This window comes from Marmota marmota, unplaced genomic scaffold (assembly GCF_001458135.2).
Source record: "Marmota marmota marmota unplaced genomic scaffold, marMar, whole genome shotgun sequence".
Lineage (NCBI taxonomy): Eukaryota > Metazoa > Chordata > Mammalia > Rodentia > Sciuridae > Marmota > Marmota marmota.
Genome location: NW_025999932.1, coordinates 10,442,027 through 10,460,876, shown reverse-complemented (window position 1 = coordinate 10,460,876; position 18,850 = coordinate 10,442,027). Strand labels below are relative to the sequence as shown.

Sequence of the window (18,850 nt, the reverse complement as noted above, 5' to 3'; positions counted from 1 at the left end):
GGGGGGGGGATGTCCTTCTGGAAGCCACCCCCCCCCTGCCGCCCACACACACACATGCACCTACTTTTTTCTCCTCTGCTGTTAATAGAAAATTATATTTTAGTGGCTGCTAGAGGAAGAGGATTTTGAATAGAATGAACATTGATTGTAGTAAACATGGAAAATAATACGAGCAGCTGCACTGGGGACTGGTAAGACAAATCCCGTGGTCATGGCCTTTGACGAATATTATCAATTTGGGAATCAGTGGGGGAGGAAGAAAGCGATCCTTTTCTCCCTTTTACTGCTCAGTGACATTACTTTTAAATGTTAAATTTCCTCTGATTTTATTATTGAAGATACTTTTTTGAGCATTTGATTTGTTTTGTGACTGTTTTGACTTTGTTGAGTAAGTTGCTTATATTGTATGAATTTCATTCTAACAAATGTTGAAACCATTTTTTTCTAAAATTTTCTTTTCTTTAAAGAAATAAAAAGCACATTTTGTAAATGTTGGAGCAGACTATCAAAATAAGAAAAGAAGGAAATTTTTATCTGGCTATGAAGTGCCATTTAAAATAGAAAAAGGGGTAGAATATTTGGAGAAAATATTTTAACAAGGGTGGAATCTGTTTTAATAAGGTGGAATAGAAGTCTTAATTTGGACTAATACTTTTGCTCTTGGCTTATCAAGTGGTCAGTTCATGTTTGTTTTGGCATGCATCCAACTCATTTTTGTACATATTGAGTACTTGGTTTTTTTGTGGATTCTAAGAGCTAATTGTCTTAATCCTTCAGTGTGGGAGAAGCAAATGTTCCTTTTAGAAATGTTCCTTTTAGAAAGAGAATTAAATTCCCTTTTCTAGTTAAGTTTCATTCCCTCTCTTCCTTAGTTCCATTTGCCAAGATATGTCAGACTTTGGTACCTCCCTGTCTTCCTTCTCTGCAAGTAGTAGTCATAAGGTAAAAAACAAGACTGTGGTCATTCTATTTGTAATTGTGGCCTGCCTTGAATGGAGTGCAAAGTTAGATGGAACTTACTGGTACTTTATCTGTGGATACACACTTAATGATAAAACTTTTGTTTTTCACATGACAATCTAAATTTTAAAATCTATTTTCATATTAATTATTGTGAACTACTAATGTTTGCCTGGGAATGAGTCCAGCCCTCCTAGGGCAAGGAAAAGCCACGTTGGCATTGTCTTGGTGTGACTCGGGCAGCCTTCTGGGCATTGCAGATAAAGCCGGAGCAAGTGACACAGGAAACCTGTAAGCACAGAAAGTAGGCAATCTTAGTAAGACCCCAGAGGCTGGAGGAAGACCACTAGATAGGATAATGCATAGAAAGTGAGACAGGGCCCAGAGGCAGTCCTCTCTGCATAGCCAACACCGAGCTGAGACCAATGAGGAGAAAGAGAAAACCTTGCCAACGTCTGGTAGATGAAAGGTAGAAAGAATGTGGGGAGGAGAGCAGGGGAGGATGGGCGAGGACCGGGCCGTGAGCTAGGGCCCTTGTGAGCCAGAGTTAGGGTCCTACTCGTTGCCATTATGAAGCTTTTAGAGGGTTGTGCATAGGAGATGGAGAGATTGATAGGACGTGACTCCAGATCACTGCTGAGGAGGACGGGCAGCTAGCTGGGCCTGATGGTGGAGACAGAGATCATCCATTTGTCTGGTGCAGGCCTTGGTGGGAGGCCCCAGGGGCTTAGACCAGAAGAAGACAACTGCCAGCCCACACCACCTGCTTCTGTGGACTCATGAGTTGAGTGGTTATTACATTTTTAAGTGGTTGGGACGGGGAATAATGTTTCATGGCTTATAAAAGTTATGTGAGATTCAACACTCAGATGGTAGCAGTGGAAATTCAACAAAACACAGTTTTGTTGGAGCAGAGCCATGCCGGTTCCTTTGCACGTGTCTGGGCGCTCTTGCAGCAGTTGCTGTGAGTAGAGGTGGAGTGCAGGGTGTGCCCTGCTCACAGCCGTGTAGGGCCTGGCACAGGTGAAGCTACTGTGATCCTTTGAGCTCGACCAAGATGAAAATTTTGCTGAACAAGAAGAACCACCCTCAACCACTGTTACCAAACACTGAATGGCTTTGAAATCGCTTATGCTGCAGTTTAACGAATTCAACCTACACTGCAAGATGAAACTGCTTAGTGTAAAACTTGTACTGACAACAACTAGCACTTGAATCACAATAATAGCAAGCTGCTTTGAAAAAGTCTTTAATGTCTTTATTTTAGTTGACAGGTACTAATTGTTCTTACCTGCGAGGTACGGTGTGACATTTCAGCACATGTCTCCGTTGTGTAGCAATCAACTCAGGATATTTAGGTTATCCATTGTCGCAGACACTCATCATTTCTTTTTGAGAAGCTCAAAAATGATAAGTGTCAGGCTTCTTTTTACACTTCCTGGGCTGTCAAAACATTTAGTACAAGAAGCTAATTACAGTTTCAGCAGCATTTTTCCAAACCTCAATGCAAGGGCAAAGGGGATTTCTGTATTTTAATCCATTTAGCTGAACAGTTGAGGAGCTTCTGCTTGCCCTTCCTTGGAAGTGATTAAACTGCGGTGTAAGATAAGCTGAACGGCACAGATCAGGGAAAATGTCTAACAGTTCTGTAAATGCCTGCCACGCAGTGGATCTGCTCTGGTGGAATCATGTGCTTGTGGATTGAAGTCAGGCTTTGGCAATCCCTCTGTGTGGGAAAAGACATTGTCAAAGATAAAATACATAAACCCCACTGCAGATCAGCAGTTATAGGCAAACGTTTGCATTTGATTTTGATGATAAGGAACATCAAGCCCTATACTGGACAAACCTTTGTCCTGAAAATAAAAGAATTCCATTCTCCTTATTAGTGAACCAGTATTACAGAAAGTTGTGCTCAGCTACATTTTGAATTTTATATTTAAAAAGTTATGGAAATTTGTTTTCTCACATTATAAGTAGCCACATAATATCCACAAATTGTGCATCTGGGCTCATAGAACCTAAAATGTTTACTGTAAGGCCCATCACAGAAAAAGTTTCCTGACCTCTAAATTACATCAAGATGGTAGCAGTGGAGATAGGAAGGGGACTAATGTGACATGTATTTTTGGTGGAGGGCAGAGAAGATTGGCAATGGATTTGCCAATTAGATACTGGGTAAGATACGGGGTAAGAAGGAAGTTAAAGAATGGAGTGTGAGGCTGGGTGTGGTGATGCACACCTGTAATCCCAGCTGCCTAGGAGGCTGAGGCAAGAGGGTCACAAGTTTGAGGCCAGCCTCAAAAACTTAGGGAGTCATTGTCTCAAAGTTTAAAAAAAAAAAAAAGAAAAAGAAAGGGCTGGGGATGTGGCTCAGTGGTTAAGTGCCCCTGGATTCAATGCCCAGTTACCACCCACCTAAAATATGGACTGTGCCCTGTGGCTCTTCTTTCTGACCTAGGCTGCCAAGGACAGAAAATTTAACCACTACTGGGGAAAGTCCGTGGCTGGTAGTAATGGGGTGCTGTCACAGGGTATTTCCTCACTACTCTAAACCCCAGGAATGTGGTGGCAGGCATGTTCATTGATCACCTGTCCACAGTCCAGACCGTTGTGCACTACCCCTTTCCCTGATTTCTTAGCAGCTACACCTGTACTTCTCCCCAGCCAAATGTCTATGTTAGATGATCAAAGGATATATAACTTATTTTTATTTTTCATAGTATGTAAAAACTGAAGAATTTTGGTGAAGATTGCTCTTAGGTTTTTATTTCTACAGCTTTGATGGGGTATTGCCGGCATTGAGGAGAAAGTGTAAGAATTGATCCTTGACCTTCAAAACCTCTCCATCTGGGGCTGGGGCTATAGCTCAGTTGGTAGAGCACTTGCCTCGCACATGTGAGGCACTGGGTTCAATTCTCAGCACCACATAAAAATGAAATGAAGATATTGTGCCCATCTACTATAAAAAAACATTTTTAAAAAACCACTCTCCATCTAATTGACGATCAAGTGTAAGGCACTGTGTAGATACTGCATCCACACAGGCAGAGCAGGGGTGTGAGTCCTGTGCAGCACCAGTGCAGGCAGGTTGCTCTAACCTTCCTGTGTGCTGGGTCCCTCGTCTGTAAAACAAAACCGAGATCATCTTTGGGTTCAGGTGCTCTTCAAGCCCCAACCATCAGAGTTGCTTACCTCCCAGGTTTCCAGCGGTTTTGCTCGGTCTCTGACTCCTCTCTGTCCCCACTCTTCAATCTTGCCATTGTCTTTCTACAACATAGACCTGCCACGCCCCAGCTCTTAAGAATAAGAACTTTGTCAACAATGAGCTGCCCTGGACAAAGACAGACCTGGCTGCTGGCTCGGGCTGAGGCTCAGTGGTAGAGCACTTGCCTAGCATGTGTGAGGCCCTGGGTTCCATCCTCAGGACCACATAAAAAAATTAACAAGTAAAATAAACTTTTTAAAAAGAGAGAGAGAGCGACCTGGCTGTGTATGTCCTTGACTGTTTTCTTTCTTGTCATTTCCATTCCTCAGCCAACCTTCTCTCTGCCTACACTGAGCTCCTCAACTTTCCTTAAATATACTGTACTTGTTTTTAATCTGAAATTGGCATAAATGGTTCCATTAGCACAAAAGTTTCTCTGTTACTTCCTGTTTGAGAATACCTGCTCATTTCAGAAAAATATTTTTTATTGCCAAAAATGTATCTATTTATCACTCAAAAATGTTATATTTAAGAATGTAGACTTTACAGAATAGCTAAATCAAGCTAACTAAGATATATATTACCTCACATACTGATTTTCTTTTTTTTTTGGTCAGAACATTTAAAATTTTTCTTGCTATCTTCAGTAGTATAATACATTGTCACCAACTGTATCTACTGTATCTACCATGTTGTAAAATGGACCTCTTGAACTAACTGAAATTTTATATCCTTTGACCATTAACTCTCCGCCTCTGGTAACCAACCTCTATTTTCTACTACTATTTATTTATTTTCATTTCAGCACTTGAACCCTGGGGGTACTTAACCAATGAGCCACATCACCACCCCTTTTAATTTTTCATTGTTAGGGTCTCACCAAGTTTCTTAGGGCTTTACTAAGTTGCTGAGGCTGGCTTTGAATTTGCGAACCTCTTGCCTCAATCTCCTGAGCTGCTGAGATTATGGGTGTGTACCACACATCTGGGTTTTTTCCTGGCTTAGACCCAGGGCCTCTCCCACGCTAGGCAGCACTTTACCATGAGCCACATCACACTCTCTTCTTCTATGAGTTCAATTGTTTTAGATTTCACATGGAAATGAGATCCTCAGTATTTATCTTATTTCACTTACCATACTGTCTTCCAACATCATCTTTATTGTTACAAAGGACAAGTGATTTTCTTATTTTTTAAGACAAAATAGTATTCTATCGTGTATATTACAGAATTTTTTAATTTATCCATTGGTGATCTTGACTGTTATGAATAATGCTTAAATGAACCATGAGAGTACAAATATCTCTTCAACATACTGATTTCAATTCCTTTGAATATAAAACCAGTAGTAGGATTGCTGGATCATAAGGTAGTCCTATTTTTAATTTTTCAAGAAACTCTATTCTGTGTTCTGAATGGTTGTAATTCTGTTCATTTTTTTAATACCAGCTCTAATATTTATCCACAAATTTTCTTTAACTCTTCAGGCATTTAGTTGGTCTTTTACCCCACAGTACCTTGTACATCTTGTACAGTGGATTCATCATACTGAATTATACTTATTTAAAGTTGTGCTGTCCTTTCCTTAGTCTCCTAGAAGGCTAGCCAGCAGTGCTACACATGGTGGTCCATGGGTTGATGGGCAGTGAGAATGAGGACTATAGAAGAAGCCCCAGTATCAGATCTAGGCTTCCACTCAGGTCTTCATTGAACCTTTCACTGAACACTAAGGAAATAATTTATTTTATTCCATTCTGTGTTCTTTTTGTCACTTTTTGCCTTTATTCACTTATCCATGTCCATTTAAAAGGAAAAACAGGTAAGTGAAAAAGAAAAAGATCAACTAAATTTCCCAGAAATAAATTGTTTTATGTACATTATTTATTCTAGAATTTTCTATAATATATGGAGTTTCTTTATGAGACTTATTCTAACAAACTGATTAGTTCTTTCTTTTTGCACTTTGAAATATACTACAGGTTTAGCATCTCTAATTTGAAATTCAAAACCTTTTTGAGTGCTGTTTTTGGGGATTAGGAGTGTTCAACCAGGATACTCTATGCAAATATTCCAAAGTCCAAAAAAAGCAAAAACCAAAAACCCCCAACTCAGAAACATTTCTGGTCTCAGGCATTTTGGATAAGGGATATTCTACCTGTGTGAACATGTTTTGCATCTTTAAAATTTTTAGATGTCTTTGTGGATATACCGTAATTTATGTCATGACTCCTTTTGCTAGTCCTTGAGATTACCCGACATTTTTCAGTTCTGTGAACTACAGGGAGATACCATATTTGTAGACTTATTTTTGTGCCTATCCATAATTTTTTTTCCTTAGTATTAATTCTTAGAAGTGAACTAAAAGGGCCCAAGTAATAGCATGGATATTGAATTCCCTGTTCTGTAGGATGCTGCCTTCTCTGCCAGCTGAGGATGTTTTATCAAATCACTTGCAATATTTGCAAGTTGGGGAAACATTTTGCATTTAACCATTTTCCTCCTCATTTCTCCAGCCTTCCCCTGTCAAGGAGCAGCGGGCTCAGCTGAACCCTGGAGGGTCCCTCGAGGTCCCATTGCTCTAGTGATCTCAGAGCTTAATGTTAGTAAACTTGCACTTTTGGAAAAGGAGTTTAAGATACATCTGTAATAGTTCATGGCATGCAGTTCAGCGAAGGCCACTCAGTCTCTCCAGGACTTCTGGGAACTTTTAAATCATAGTAGCTCATTTAGAACTGCTTCATATGAAGCTCCTGGGCCATCTCTGATTAGTACAGAAAAAGGAAAAATTTGAGGAACACGTTAGGATTAAATAGAGCACTTTTCCCAAGAGAAAGATCTGAAAAGTCTGATTTACTTTCAATAAACTATGTAGTCAGCCATTTTTAGCAATATTTTGACTTTTAACAAGTTTAAACAAGAAAGATACATGTAAATAGTAATGTATTTGCTTTGATCATATTTGACTTATAGATAAATGTATAGTGTAAAGGTGAAATCTGTTTTTTCACTTTTCTCTGGACACAAATGAATTACATTGTTTTCATGGTTGGTTTAAACAAATGCTAATTTATTTTAACAACTTTATTGAGATACAGTTCACATGCCATCTAATTGTACCCATTTAAAATTACAATTCAGTGGGGTCTGGTCTGTTCAGAGTACATAGTTGTCACCCCCAGTGTTATTAGAACATTTTCACATCCCAAAACAAACCCCATACCAATTAGCAGTTACCCTGTCTCCTCCCAACACTCCTCCCTGAGGCAACCACTAATCCACTTTCTATTCTAGACATTTTGACTAGATGGAGCCATGCATGTTCCTTGGTGACTGCCCGCTGTTTTTGCATGTGCTGTATTTCATTCCTTTTTATTATTTAGTAACATAACACTGTTCCACTGTGTGGACGTGTACTGTGCTGTGTTTCGTCATCATCAGTTGATGGACATGCCGGTGTTTGCCTGTCGTGAACACTCATGTACAAGGTTCTGTGTGGGCGCACATTCATTTTATACTTTTTTTTTTTTAAGTGTCTTTCTCGAGAAGCTGGTGGACACATGAGCATTCAGTTTCTTGGCACAGTGGTAAGTACAGAAGAATAATTATTTGTGTATTCTCTTAATTTAGAGACAAAAATAGTATTTGGCTAATTTTAGCCCATGAGTTTCAACCTGCTTCATTGTGGGTTTAGTTTGCTGGTAAAGTAAGATGTTTGTACAAGAAGCACATGCCTTAATGTGTTAGAGCAGTTTCCATGATAGAATTTTCATAGACACTTCTTACGAGAACATATTTTTTTAAAAATTAACTTATTGAGTATTTTAAGTACTTTTTTCTATTAAAAACTTTCTCTGTGTTTATATAATAAAAATAAGAGTGTATTACATAAAGTTGCTTTTGAAAACAGTGAGCTTGACCTTTATCCCCTTCAGTTTTCTTTAACTTTCTCTATAAGGTCCTTTTAAATCTAACTTTCTAATGAAATTTAATGATAATCCTACTTTTATTAATTTTTGTCTAAATCCTATTGGTTTAGATAATGTTATAAAATAATTATAAGCATCATTTAAATATAGCTATATCTAACATTATGATGGGTATCCTACTTTTATTAATTTTTGTCTAAATCCTATTGTTTTAGATAATGCTATAAAATAATTATAAGCACTATTTAAATATAGCTATATTTAACATTATGATGGGTAGATATGACATTTTATTTATCCCTGAATCTCACTGTTAGGTGTAGGCTACTATACTTTTTTTTTCTTTACAAATGGTATCATGATGAGCACCTTAATGTATTTTACTTCTTTGATGTTTTGAATTATTTTCAAATAAGTATAAGATATTTTAAAAATATATGATACATTTCTTGATGATGGAATGTGATGATCATTATTATCCAAAGTACAGGTATGAAGACACATGTTGGTGTGAATATACTATGTATACAACCAGAGATATGAAAAATTGTGCTCTCCATATATAATAAGAATTGTAATGCATTCTGCTGTCATATATAAATAAAAATAATAAATTAAAAAATATTTGATACATTTCTTCCTAAACATAATCAAAGCCATGAATATTTTTATGGTTCATTATAAATTTTCTAGTTATTTTATATCTTTTTAGAACCCTACCCATTATATATTAGAATACTACTTTGCACTCTCTCACTGGTATTATAGTTTTCTAAATTATTTATCTGCTAAAAAGAGGTTTGCTTGATTAAATATTAAATATATTAAATGTTTTCACATATAATTTATAATTATTAGTAGTAGCATTAAAAATTTCAGAATATTTTTTAGAAAAGCACATTATTGTTTTAATTTTCACTTCTGTATTTATTGCTACTATCTTTGAATATTTTTCACATATCCATTTACTAAGTATTATTTATAATATGAGAAATGTCTACTCATGTCCTTTGGGTACATTGTTCAGGATATATATTCACATAGCAAGTTTCTGGTAGCTGGATGAGTTTATTGAGAATTTCAGAGAGGCCTGTGGCTTGAATAAAAAAAATGCAATGATTTTGCACCCAGTGAGATGGGAATGATATTATAATATATATTCACAGAGCACTTCATCATTTATATATGCACAAAGATGTATGTGTAGTTTACATATACAAAGTATGTGTATATTCAGGCTCTAGCTCATTGATTGTAACCTAAATTTTAGGTATTGAACCTAAGGCTTATGGTTATTCTTATAAAATAATGCAACAAAAACTTTATTATTGAGATGTATTTCAAGAGAAACTATATTAGATTTGAATCCAATGGGTGAGTGTGTGTGCGCGCGCACACATACCCACATGTGTGTAGAAGGAGAAATTGATATTGATTGATTTTAAGGAATTGCTTTGCTCAGTTGTGGATGGATGGCAAGTCCTGGCCTTCAGGGTAGGCCATTCAGATGGAGACAGTGGAAGTGTGCAGTTCAATCCCCCCAAAGGCCATCTTCTGACTGATTGCTCCTTGTTGGTCAATTGTTTTCCATTAAGACTCTCAAATGATTGGATGAAGCCCCCCCACATTATAGAGGATGATCCACCTTACTCCAGGTTCACTGATTTAAATGTGCATCTCATCCAGAAAATACCCTCACAGATGCATGTGAAATGACATTTTATCAAATATCTGGGTACTGTGGTCTCACTAAGTGGACACATAAATTTAACCATCACAGAAGTGAATATCCCATCCCTTAGAGGTGTTTAGTTCTTTACAGTGGCTCTTTATTCAGAGATAGAATCACACTGTGCCCCTGATCCACTGCTGAAGTAGTAGGAAAGTGATTCTGTATAAATGGAGGCTTCTCGGCCTCTTGCTCCTCTTCAGACATGGCCGGCTCCTTCCTCAGGGGCTCTGCACTCGCCCTTCTTCTGTCGTGACTGTTAGGAACATCTGCCTACACGTCTGCTGTTTTCTTGCTATTCTGTGCCAGGGATTGAGCCCAGAGCATCAACTGCTAGGCAGGGGCTCTACCACTCAACTGCTAGGCGGGGCTCTACCATGAGCTACAGCACCAGCCCTTTTCATTTTATTTTGAGACAGGTTCTCACAAAGATGCTCAGACTGCCTCAGACTTGGATCCTCCTGCCTCAGCCTCCTGAGTAGCTGGGATTACAGTTTTGCCTCACCACACCTGGTCTCATTCATAATCTTAATCACCCTTTCTGACATTTTATTTTCCCCCTTCCTGCTTTCTTCTTTTTCTTTAGCAACTGTCACTGTTTGACACAGTATACATGCATTTTTTGATGCATTGATTGTCTTCCCTTGCATGTAGCAAGCTCCATGGGCATAGGCTTTTTGTCATTTGGCGCAATGCTCTGAACAGGACCTTGTGGGTATTCAATAAATATTGGTTCAGTGAATGAGTGCCATTGACTCGTGTGGGATCTAAGTATCAGACTTTTAAAAGAAAAATTTCTAACCAAGCCTTTACTGAGTAACCTTTTTTCTAATAATATATTATGCTTACATTTTTTAATACCTTTATTTTATTTNGGGGGCTGGGGATATAGCTGAGTTGGTAGAGTGCTTGCCTCGTGTGCACAAGGCCCTGGGTTCAATCTCCAGCACCACACACACACACACACACACACACTAAGTGTGAGGGTGTTTGGGACCTTAGAATTGAGCTAATCTGTCTTCCTCAGATAAGGAAAGTTGGCATCAGAAGAGACGGTGTGACCCACACAAGGGCGGTCAGAGCAAAGGAGGGTGCCCAGAGTCCTCCCCTCAGTCCAGCCCTCATTCCATCAGCAAATGCCCTTTCATTTTATTTCCTTTCACTCACATTAGGCACCCAAACAGACTAGAGAGAAAGAAAGAATTAAACACATACACACACACACACACCACACACACACACACACACACACACACACACCCCTCTAATAAACTGCTAACGAATGTCACCTGAAAAAATGAAAATAAGAGTTTCATGTGGCTGATGTTCCCTTCTCCCACTAGAAAGTAAGAGACTGTTTTCTGGGGTATCCAGAGGCTCTGGGTCCACTCTACACAGAGAAGGAATCCAGTCCTAACACAATTCTTCAGCCCAGCAGTTTGGAGACCCAGATAGTTTGTTGCATTGAATTTTTCCCCTGTGTATTATTAGCAGTAGTGGGTTAGTACAGAAGAGGCGAAATGGTGTGCAGTTCATGGACTGTCAGAACAGATGGAGATTGGCTGACACTCTCACGTGCTGCTTCAGTGGAAGGTGTCCAAAGCAGACATAGCGGCAAGGACACAGGTCAGGAGCAGTAGTCGCATGGTAGAGGTGAGGCCCCAAGTATGCATTGTCTTTGTGAGAATCCTTGTAGAATTTTCTATTAAAGTTGGGGTTTTGAGTATTAATAACAATAGCCTTCAATGTTCAAGAAAAGTTTAAATTTAAACTAAGAAAAATACTTCTTTGTATGAGGGAAAGTAGAGATAAGGATAATTAATTTCATTCAATTTCTACTCAGAAATTTTAAAAAATGTGTTGTTTTTATGTCCTGTAAATCTCATGACTTTTTAAAAACTTGGTTTTATTAGATGACATTACATATTACAAAATATTATAAATATATTTTACATAATTGTACGAGTACATTTAAAAGAACATTTTATAAGCTGAGCACAGTGACACATGCCTGTAATACCAGCAATTACTGAAGCTGAGGCAGGAGGATGACAAGTTTGAGGCCAGCTTCAGCCACTGAGGGAAACTCTATCTCAAAATACAACATAAGAAATGGCAGATGATGTGGCTCAGTAGTTGGACACCCCAGGGTTCAATTCTCACTGCCTCCCTAAATAATCATGACAAATAAATAAAAACTTATAATACATTTGTAAGCTTTAAAGAATAATGATTCCCATGTACCCACTATACAATTTATTTTTAGAAATTACCATGACTCTTGAAGATTTCTGGTGTTCTTCCATGATCGTGTCACTCCCTGCCATGGGAAATTTCTTCCTGATTTTGTATTTATCATTCTGTCTTTTCTTTATAATTTTTCCACATATTTGCAACCCCAGATAATACATAGTTCAGCTTTGCTTGCTTTCAGACCTGACACACATAGGGTTATATTCTCTAGTCTCCTGTGACTTGGTTTCCCTGCTGGGCCTTGTTTGTGAGACCCGTTGCATGCAGCTGGAATTCATTGGTACCCACAGCCAAGCAGACTGTTCTTGGGTTGATAAGCTGAGCAGTTTTCAGCTTTTTGCCATAATTCTTAGTGCTGCCATGAGCATTTCTGAACATGGGTACCGTGTCCTAGAGGCACACGTGGGGCGACACTGCATAGTTATATGGATTTAGTCCATTTGTGTGTTGTTTGGATTTTTAATAAGGCAGAAAGAATCAGGTTGGGGAGCATATGACAGATAGAAGCAACTGTCAAGAACTGCGAGCAGTCTGAGATTTCCCTTTCTTGCTAGATGCCAAATTGATCTGCTACAATTTCATGGAGAATGCTGGAAAACATGAGACTCCAGGTCAGAAGTAAAGGACAGTTGATTAGAACAGTAACAGTGGCCAGAGGGTCATTTTTGCTCCATTGCCCTGAAGCTACATTCCCCTGGGGTGATGCAGGGAGAGAGGGAGATGTTGCCTGCACACACTAGGGACTGCACCCGAGCTGGGAAGCCGAGTCTTTTATAATGGGCACTCTTCATACCTTCCCTTTGTTCCAGTCTACAGACATCCCACAGAGCAAGGAACAATTGATGTTTTACTCGTAAGAAGTGGAAAAACGTGAGAGACCCATGGAGACTTGTCTCCTTACAGTGATGAGTGTCACTTCCTGGTCACAGATGCCCAAAAGCCAAATGTGAGCTCTCAAGGCCCCTGTTGTGTTCCCATTGGAAGCTGTAGCACAGATGCGACTCTGTTGTCCTGGTCTGTGGGTGAAGAGTGGGGCTGAGCATTGCCACCCCCAACCTTCAGTTGTGGAAGCTTACCTTACTAATAGAGGAACATAAAGGCCCATCTTCTATCTATAAAACCTCATGTCCACTTTAATAGATTTCAGATGCATGTCAGGGGTATAGATTTGAGATTCAATAAGTGTATTCGGTTGACTGTAAAGGCTTTGCTCAGAACTTTCAATCCAAACCTGAGGTCTCCTTTCTATCATGCTGTTTGAAGTATAGTTAAAATTTAACTTTAGTGTGTATCAACCTCATCACACTCCTACTCCTAAATTATAGTTTGTAGGAGTGTGTGTGTGTGTGTGTGTGCGTGTGTGTGTGTGTATAGTGTATGTATATATGTGTGTGTGTGTATATGGTTTGTAGGAGGTGTCTGGGGCTGCTGCCACACATTATCACCTACCAGAAGGCTGGAAACGGCAGCAGTGTCTTCTCTCACGACTCTGGAGGCAGACATCTAAAGCCCAAGTGTGGGCAGGTTTCCTGAAAGGCTTCAGGGAGAGTGTGTTTCATCCTCTCCTCTCTCCTGGCTTCTATAGTTGCTGGCAGTCCTTGGTGTTCCTTGGCTTCTAGCTGTGTCCTTCCAGTCTCCTCTTGTGTTGTCACATGGTCTTCCCATGTCTCTGTGTGTTCATTCGTGTGACTCCAGGGGCACCAGTTACCAGATGGGGCTCACCCTTATCCAGCAAAGCCTCATCCTGACCATGCACATCTCCAAAGGCTGTTTCCAAGTAAGACTACACTCATGAGGTTCTGGGGACATGATTTTTTTTAGATGGCACTGCCCAGTCCATATACACTTTATATAGACCTGAAAGCTTTTTTGATATATATGAAAAGAGAAAATTTATCTAGAAATACATGTTAGCAGTGGTCCTTCTTAAGTGTATGCTTTACTGAGATCTCAGTTGAGGTCTGCCATTTATTTCCCAAGTATTTTCATGCCTGTTATCTCCCACACAGCTGAAGTTACCTTCCCAGCTCAGACATGCCAGAATACCAACGATGGGTGTGCATTCTTAAGTGTGCAGAAAAAGAAAAATGTAAGCATGATATCCAGCAGCACCATCAAAACCAAAACACTATCATGATAATAGCAACAATAATTAATAACAATGATAATACAAGAAAGTTAAGTAACTATTCTGTTCTATAACTGATAGAATCCGATGCAAAACCAGCTTTTTTGGCTTTGAAGTCCACCAAAGTTCCTTAAGAGTGAGTTGCTCCACTGCCTTCTCCAGAAGGCTGCCAAGCACAGTTGTTCATGTAAGTCATCTCGGGCTGCTGTGACGAATGCGTGGACCAGGGTCGCTGAAACAACAGACATTCATTTCTCATGATTCTGGCAAGTTCAAGAATAACGAGCAGCATGCTCAGTGGCTGGCTTGTGGTTGGCCTTCTTGCTGTGTCTTCATGTGGCAGAGAGTGAGCCAGCTCTTCCTCTTCCTCTTCCGCAGAGTCACTGGTCCCCTCCTGAGTCCCACCCTCAGGGCCTCATCTAGCCTAGTCACTCCCATCTCCAGATATTGTTTCATCAGGGGTTAGAGCCTCAAAATATGAATGTGGGGGTGGGATCACAGGCATTTGGTCCATACACAGTTAGTTGGTGAGCTGCCTGTCCCAGGGTGTTTCTAGGCCTACTCCAGATAGTTTATTGTCTGGTTGTGTGTGTGTGTGTGTGTGGGGGTGTGTGTTTCAGTCTGCTTATTGTTATGGTTTGGATCTGTAGAGTGGAAGGCCTGGTCATCAGTGCACAAACGTTTAGCGGGGGGCATTTTGAGAAATGACTAGTTCACCAGGGCTCTGACCTCATTAGGGGACTGATAATCTATTGATGAGCTCATAGTTGGAATGGGCTGTTGGGAGATGGTGTAACGGTAGGAAGTGGGGCCTGGGTGGAGGACGTGCGTCACGGGGGTGTGTCTTCAGGGGTCATGCTTTGTCCCTGGCCCCCAGCCCCTTTCTTCATCTGCTTCCTCATCGCCGTGAGCTGAGCAGCTTTCCCCTGCTAGCCCTTTCCCATGATGCTTTGCGTCACCTCAGGCCTAGAGTCATGGAGCCAGCCGACAGTGGACCAAAACCTCTGTAAACTGGGAGCCCAAATAAACCTTCTTCCTTCGACTTATTTGTATCAGATATTTTGGTCACAATGATGAAAAACTGACTAACACACATTTTGGTGAAGCTGCGTGTCTGAGTACATCAATAAGAGCTCTCAAAGAACGGAAGAGATGCTGTTTTGCTGAACCAGAATTCTTTACTTGAACTAGGCTAAACAATAAGGGTAGGCTTTTTTAAAAATTACTTTAAGAATGTAAAAATTGCCATTTTATTTAAATTGTTTATTCTAGCCATTGTTTACTTATTATTAAATTTATATTTAATTTTTAAAGCATTGGGATATTAAAGCAAACATATTTCAGAGAGATTGAAATTTTTTTCCTTGCAAAAACAATGCCAATTGCCCAAAAAGAAAGATAAACTTAGACTCAATGAGCAGCCTCTTTATGGCCGTGATATTGGCAGCCACCCAAAGACTCTTGAAGAACTATCAAATTCTATGTCTTTGAAGCTTAGCCAGAGATCTTAATGAAACCAAATGATGCTAAAGTTCTTAAAGCTAATTTAAATCTCAAATTGTACATTTTAAATTAAGTTTTTTATTGATAATAAATATACTTTATTTCTTATTAGTCTTGAGAGCTTGAGTAATAATATCAGTAGAATAAACATGTTTTACAAAGATTTACCATTAAGAATGCTATTAATATGACCCTTGATACACCAACACAATTAGATTTCAAACTAAGCATTTATGAAGTAACAGCGATTAATGACAACCATCGAAAACAATTTTGAACTCCATCAGTTTAACTCAGGAGGGTAAACTTAATATGATAATTCATCTCGTTGAATTGTATCAGCTTAGCAGGAAAGTATGTAAATATGTGACCCTTACCTGGCTTCTAAATGGATGCTGTGCTGATAGATTTATCAGTTCCATTAAAGAACTTTGGGGAACTTTGGAATTTCAGCAATTGTTCCCTTGGAGGCTGAAAACCCAACCTGATCTCATACTGGGACCATTCTGGTCTGCATATTTCCATAATTTGCCTTTGCTACTAATATGACAGCAAGACACAAATAACTGCTTCTAATAATATCCAATGGAGTTGTGGAGGACAGCATTTTAATGTAGTGAAAGACCTCCCCGTGGGGTTGTTATTGCTACTATAGAACAGCAGTTGCAACTGCAGTCTTTTAATTGATTCGTTTAATTAGCAAGAGCTGAAGCTTGGGCTATATCTTGTCATCTACATCACAGGGCCTGAAATCTGCATCATTCATATTTATAGATACATAAACATCAAAAAGTTCTGCTTCTTCTGAAGAATTCACTTATGGATATTGAATTTTAATAGTATAGACTCCATTTGTTTGGAATCCAAATAATTGGAAAATGAAAATACTCTTTGGAGTCGTAATGACATCATGTATTCTTGATTACGTATCTTCGAAAAATATACTTAAACTTTGTCAGACTTCTGTGCTTTATAAGTTATAAGCAGTCCCTCAGCAGACACAGAAGTGGTCCTGCCACAAACCTGGTGAAAAAGAATCTGCCCTACACATCTTATTAGACTTCACAGTTTGATAATGAGCATGAGGCCTAACATTTAATGCTGCGGTGGCACTCAGTCATTATCTTACAGTGATCAATTACCATGTGTCAGACATTGAGTTTGGGCAAATCAAAGGAAAAAAATATTCTTGCCACCAGCTAGCCCACTGGCCCCTGTGGATACAGAAGTGGGAGCAGCTCCTCATGTCTAGTGTAATAGGAACAATAAGAGATGTGTGTGAAGGAGAGGTGTTTCAGGGCTTGGATAAAGGATGTGGAGGAATCATGACCAGCCCTAATGGACCTGGTTAGCTCAGGCCACAACTTTGGGGATGAATCATGTTTGCAAGGGGGAAAAGCATTTCAGAGAATGGGGATCAGCATCTGCAAAAGCCTGAAGAGAGAGGTTCAGAAACGAATGGGAGAGAAAGAGAAGGGTGATAAATGAAGGCACTGAGGCCTGTGGGTGCCCCGGGTGTTTTAGGAAAACAGGCAGTCCAGTGAGGATGGCAGGTAGGGAGCAAAGGTTTGTTTGGGAGGTGGAATAGCAGGGGCTAGGTGATGAAGGACTCTGCCAAGGACACCGGGCTGTATTCTGGTCAGTTTTTTCACTGCTGTGACCAAAAGACCTGACAAGAACAATTTTAAGGAGCAAAATTTATTTGGGGGCTCATGCTTTCAGAGGTCTCGTCCATAGATGGCCAACTCTATTCCTCAGGGCCTGAGGTGAGGCAAACATCTTGTGGTGGAGGGAAGCAAAGAGAGTGTTCTGCTCAGCAAGGACTGAATATTAACCCCAAAGTCACGTCCCCAGACACCTACCTCCTCCAGCCACACTCCACCTGCCTTCAGTTCCCACCCAGTTAACCCCATCATAGGATTAATTCACTGGTTGGGTTAAGGCTCTCGTAACCCAGTCATCTCACCTCTAAACCTTCTTGCATTGTCTCACACAGGAGCTTTTGGGGGACACCTCACATCTGACCCATAATAGGCTGTGTCTTCTAGACATTGAGTTTCATTGCAGGTTTTGAATGAAGAGGGTCACAGTATCTCTAGATGTTCTGAATACCTTCTGCCTATTGAATCCCAGGAAGAAGGGAAAAGAGGAGGTGGAGTAGATGAGGTAGATCTTAACTGTTTTTAGTTTGAAATGCCAGAGGGACACCAGTTGCAAGGGGCATTTCTTTTGGGGAGATCAGGAAAAAGATGAAAAGTGAACATATGAGTTAGCACTCCATCACCAGTGAGGTGAGGCCATGTAGGAGGTAAGGTTTACCCAGGAGGCAAGGGAAACTCAGAGTGGAACTCTGAGAAATGCTCACTTCCCTAATGGAGTCATCTGCAAAATTATCCCCTTCCCTGTTATCCAGATCATTCATATTATTATCACATTATTCATGATTGCACAATATCTCCACTCTAAGGTGTCACTAATTATTTCAAAGTATCTCAATATTCTATTGCCATCTTCAAAAGATCCTCAAAATAAAGCCCATTTTAATAAATAACTCAATGCCTTATATTTGTACGATGCTTTAGGGTTTTAGAGTACTTCTATATCTATTAGCTGACTTAGTTCCATTCATTTTCTGATGAATAAGCCATAGAGCAACTAAGAGTTAGTAGAAACAATCAGAGATATAATATCCTTTGGAATGTTACCAATTTAAAACTTTTGGGATTACTGAGTTACATGATCACAAGAAATTTCCATGAACCACTGTTAGTGAATATTGATGCAGACAGGAATATAAACACAGACTTCCTGTGTTTGAGTCTCAGATTTCCCATCTACTAGCTTTGTGAACTTGAACAAGTTACTTAACCTCTCTGGTCCTCCATTTTCTCATCAGTAAGACAGACATTATCTGTTTTTATGGAGGTGACAAGGGAACATAAGAAAATGTCTGTAAAATGCCTAAAAATAGCAGGTACTTGGTGTCTTAATAGTTCCGCTTTCTACTCTCCCTTTGCTACATGTGACTCACATTTTTTCCTTTCTTGCTGGGAGATATTATCTGAAATTGTGATTTCAGTTGAGTCCACAATTTGATGCTTAGTGAACAAACAAATTTAAGGAAAAATATTTTCTTTTTATTTG

The 18,850-nt window shown here is 39.6% G+C and overlaps 1 protein-coding gene across 4 annotated transcripts in view; it reads left to right on the top strand.

Moving 5' to 3' along the window:
• The window catches only part of Pcca (propionyl-CoA carboxylase subunit alpha), a 357,476-nt gene that overhangs the window by 286,616 nt on the left and 52,010 nt on the right, over window positions 1-18,850 (top strand). For all 4 annotated transcript variants that reach the window (XR_007346664.1, XM_015484128.2, XM_015484127.2 and 1 more), the window contains exon 21: window positions 7,698-7,751. Coding sequence is in view for 3 of the 4 variants with exons in the window: in XM_015484128.2 (XP_015339614.1) it covers window positions 7,698-7,751 (54 nt within the window). In the remaining variant the exon portion in view is untranslated. The remainder of the gene's footprint in view (window positions 1-7,697; window positions 7,752-18,850) is intronic.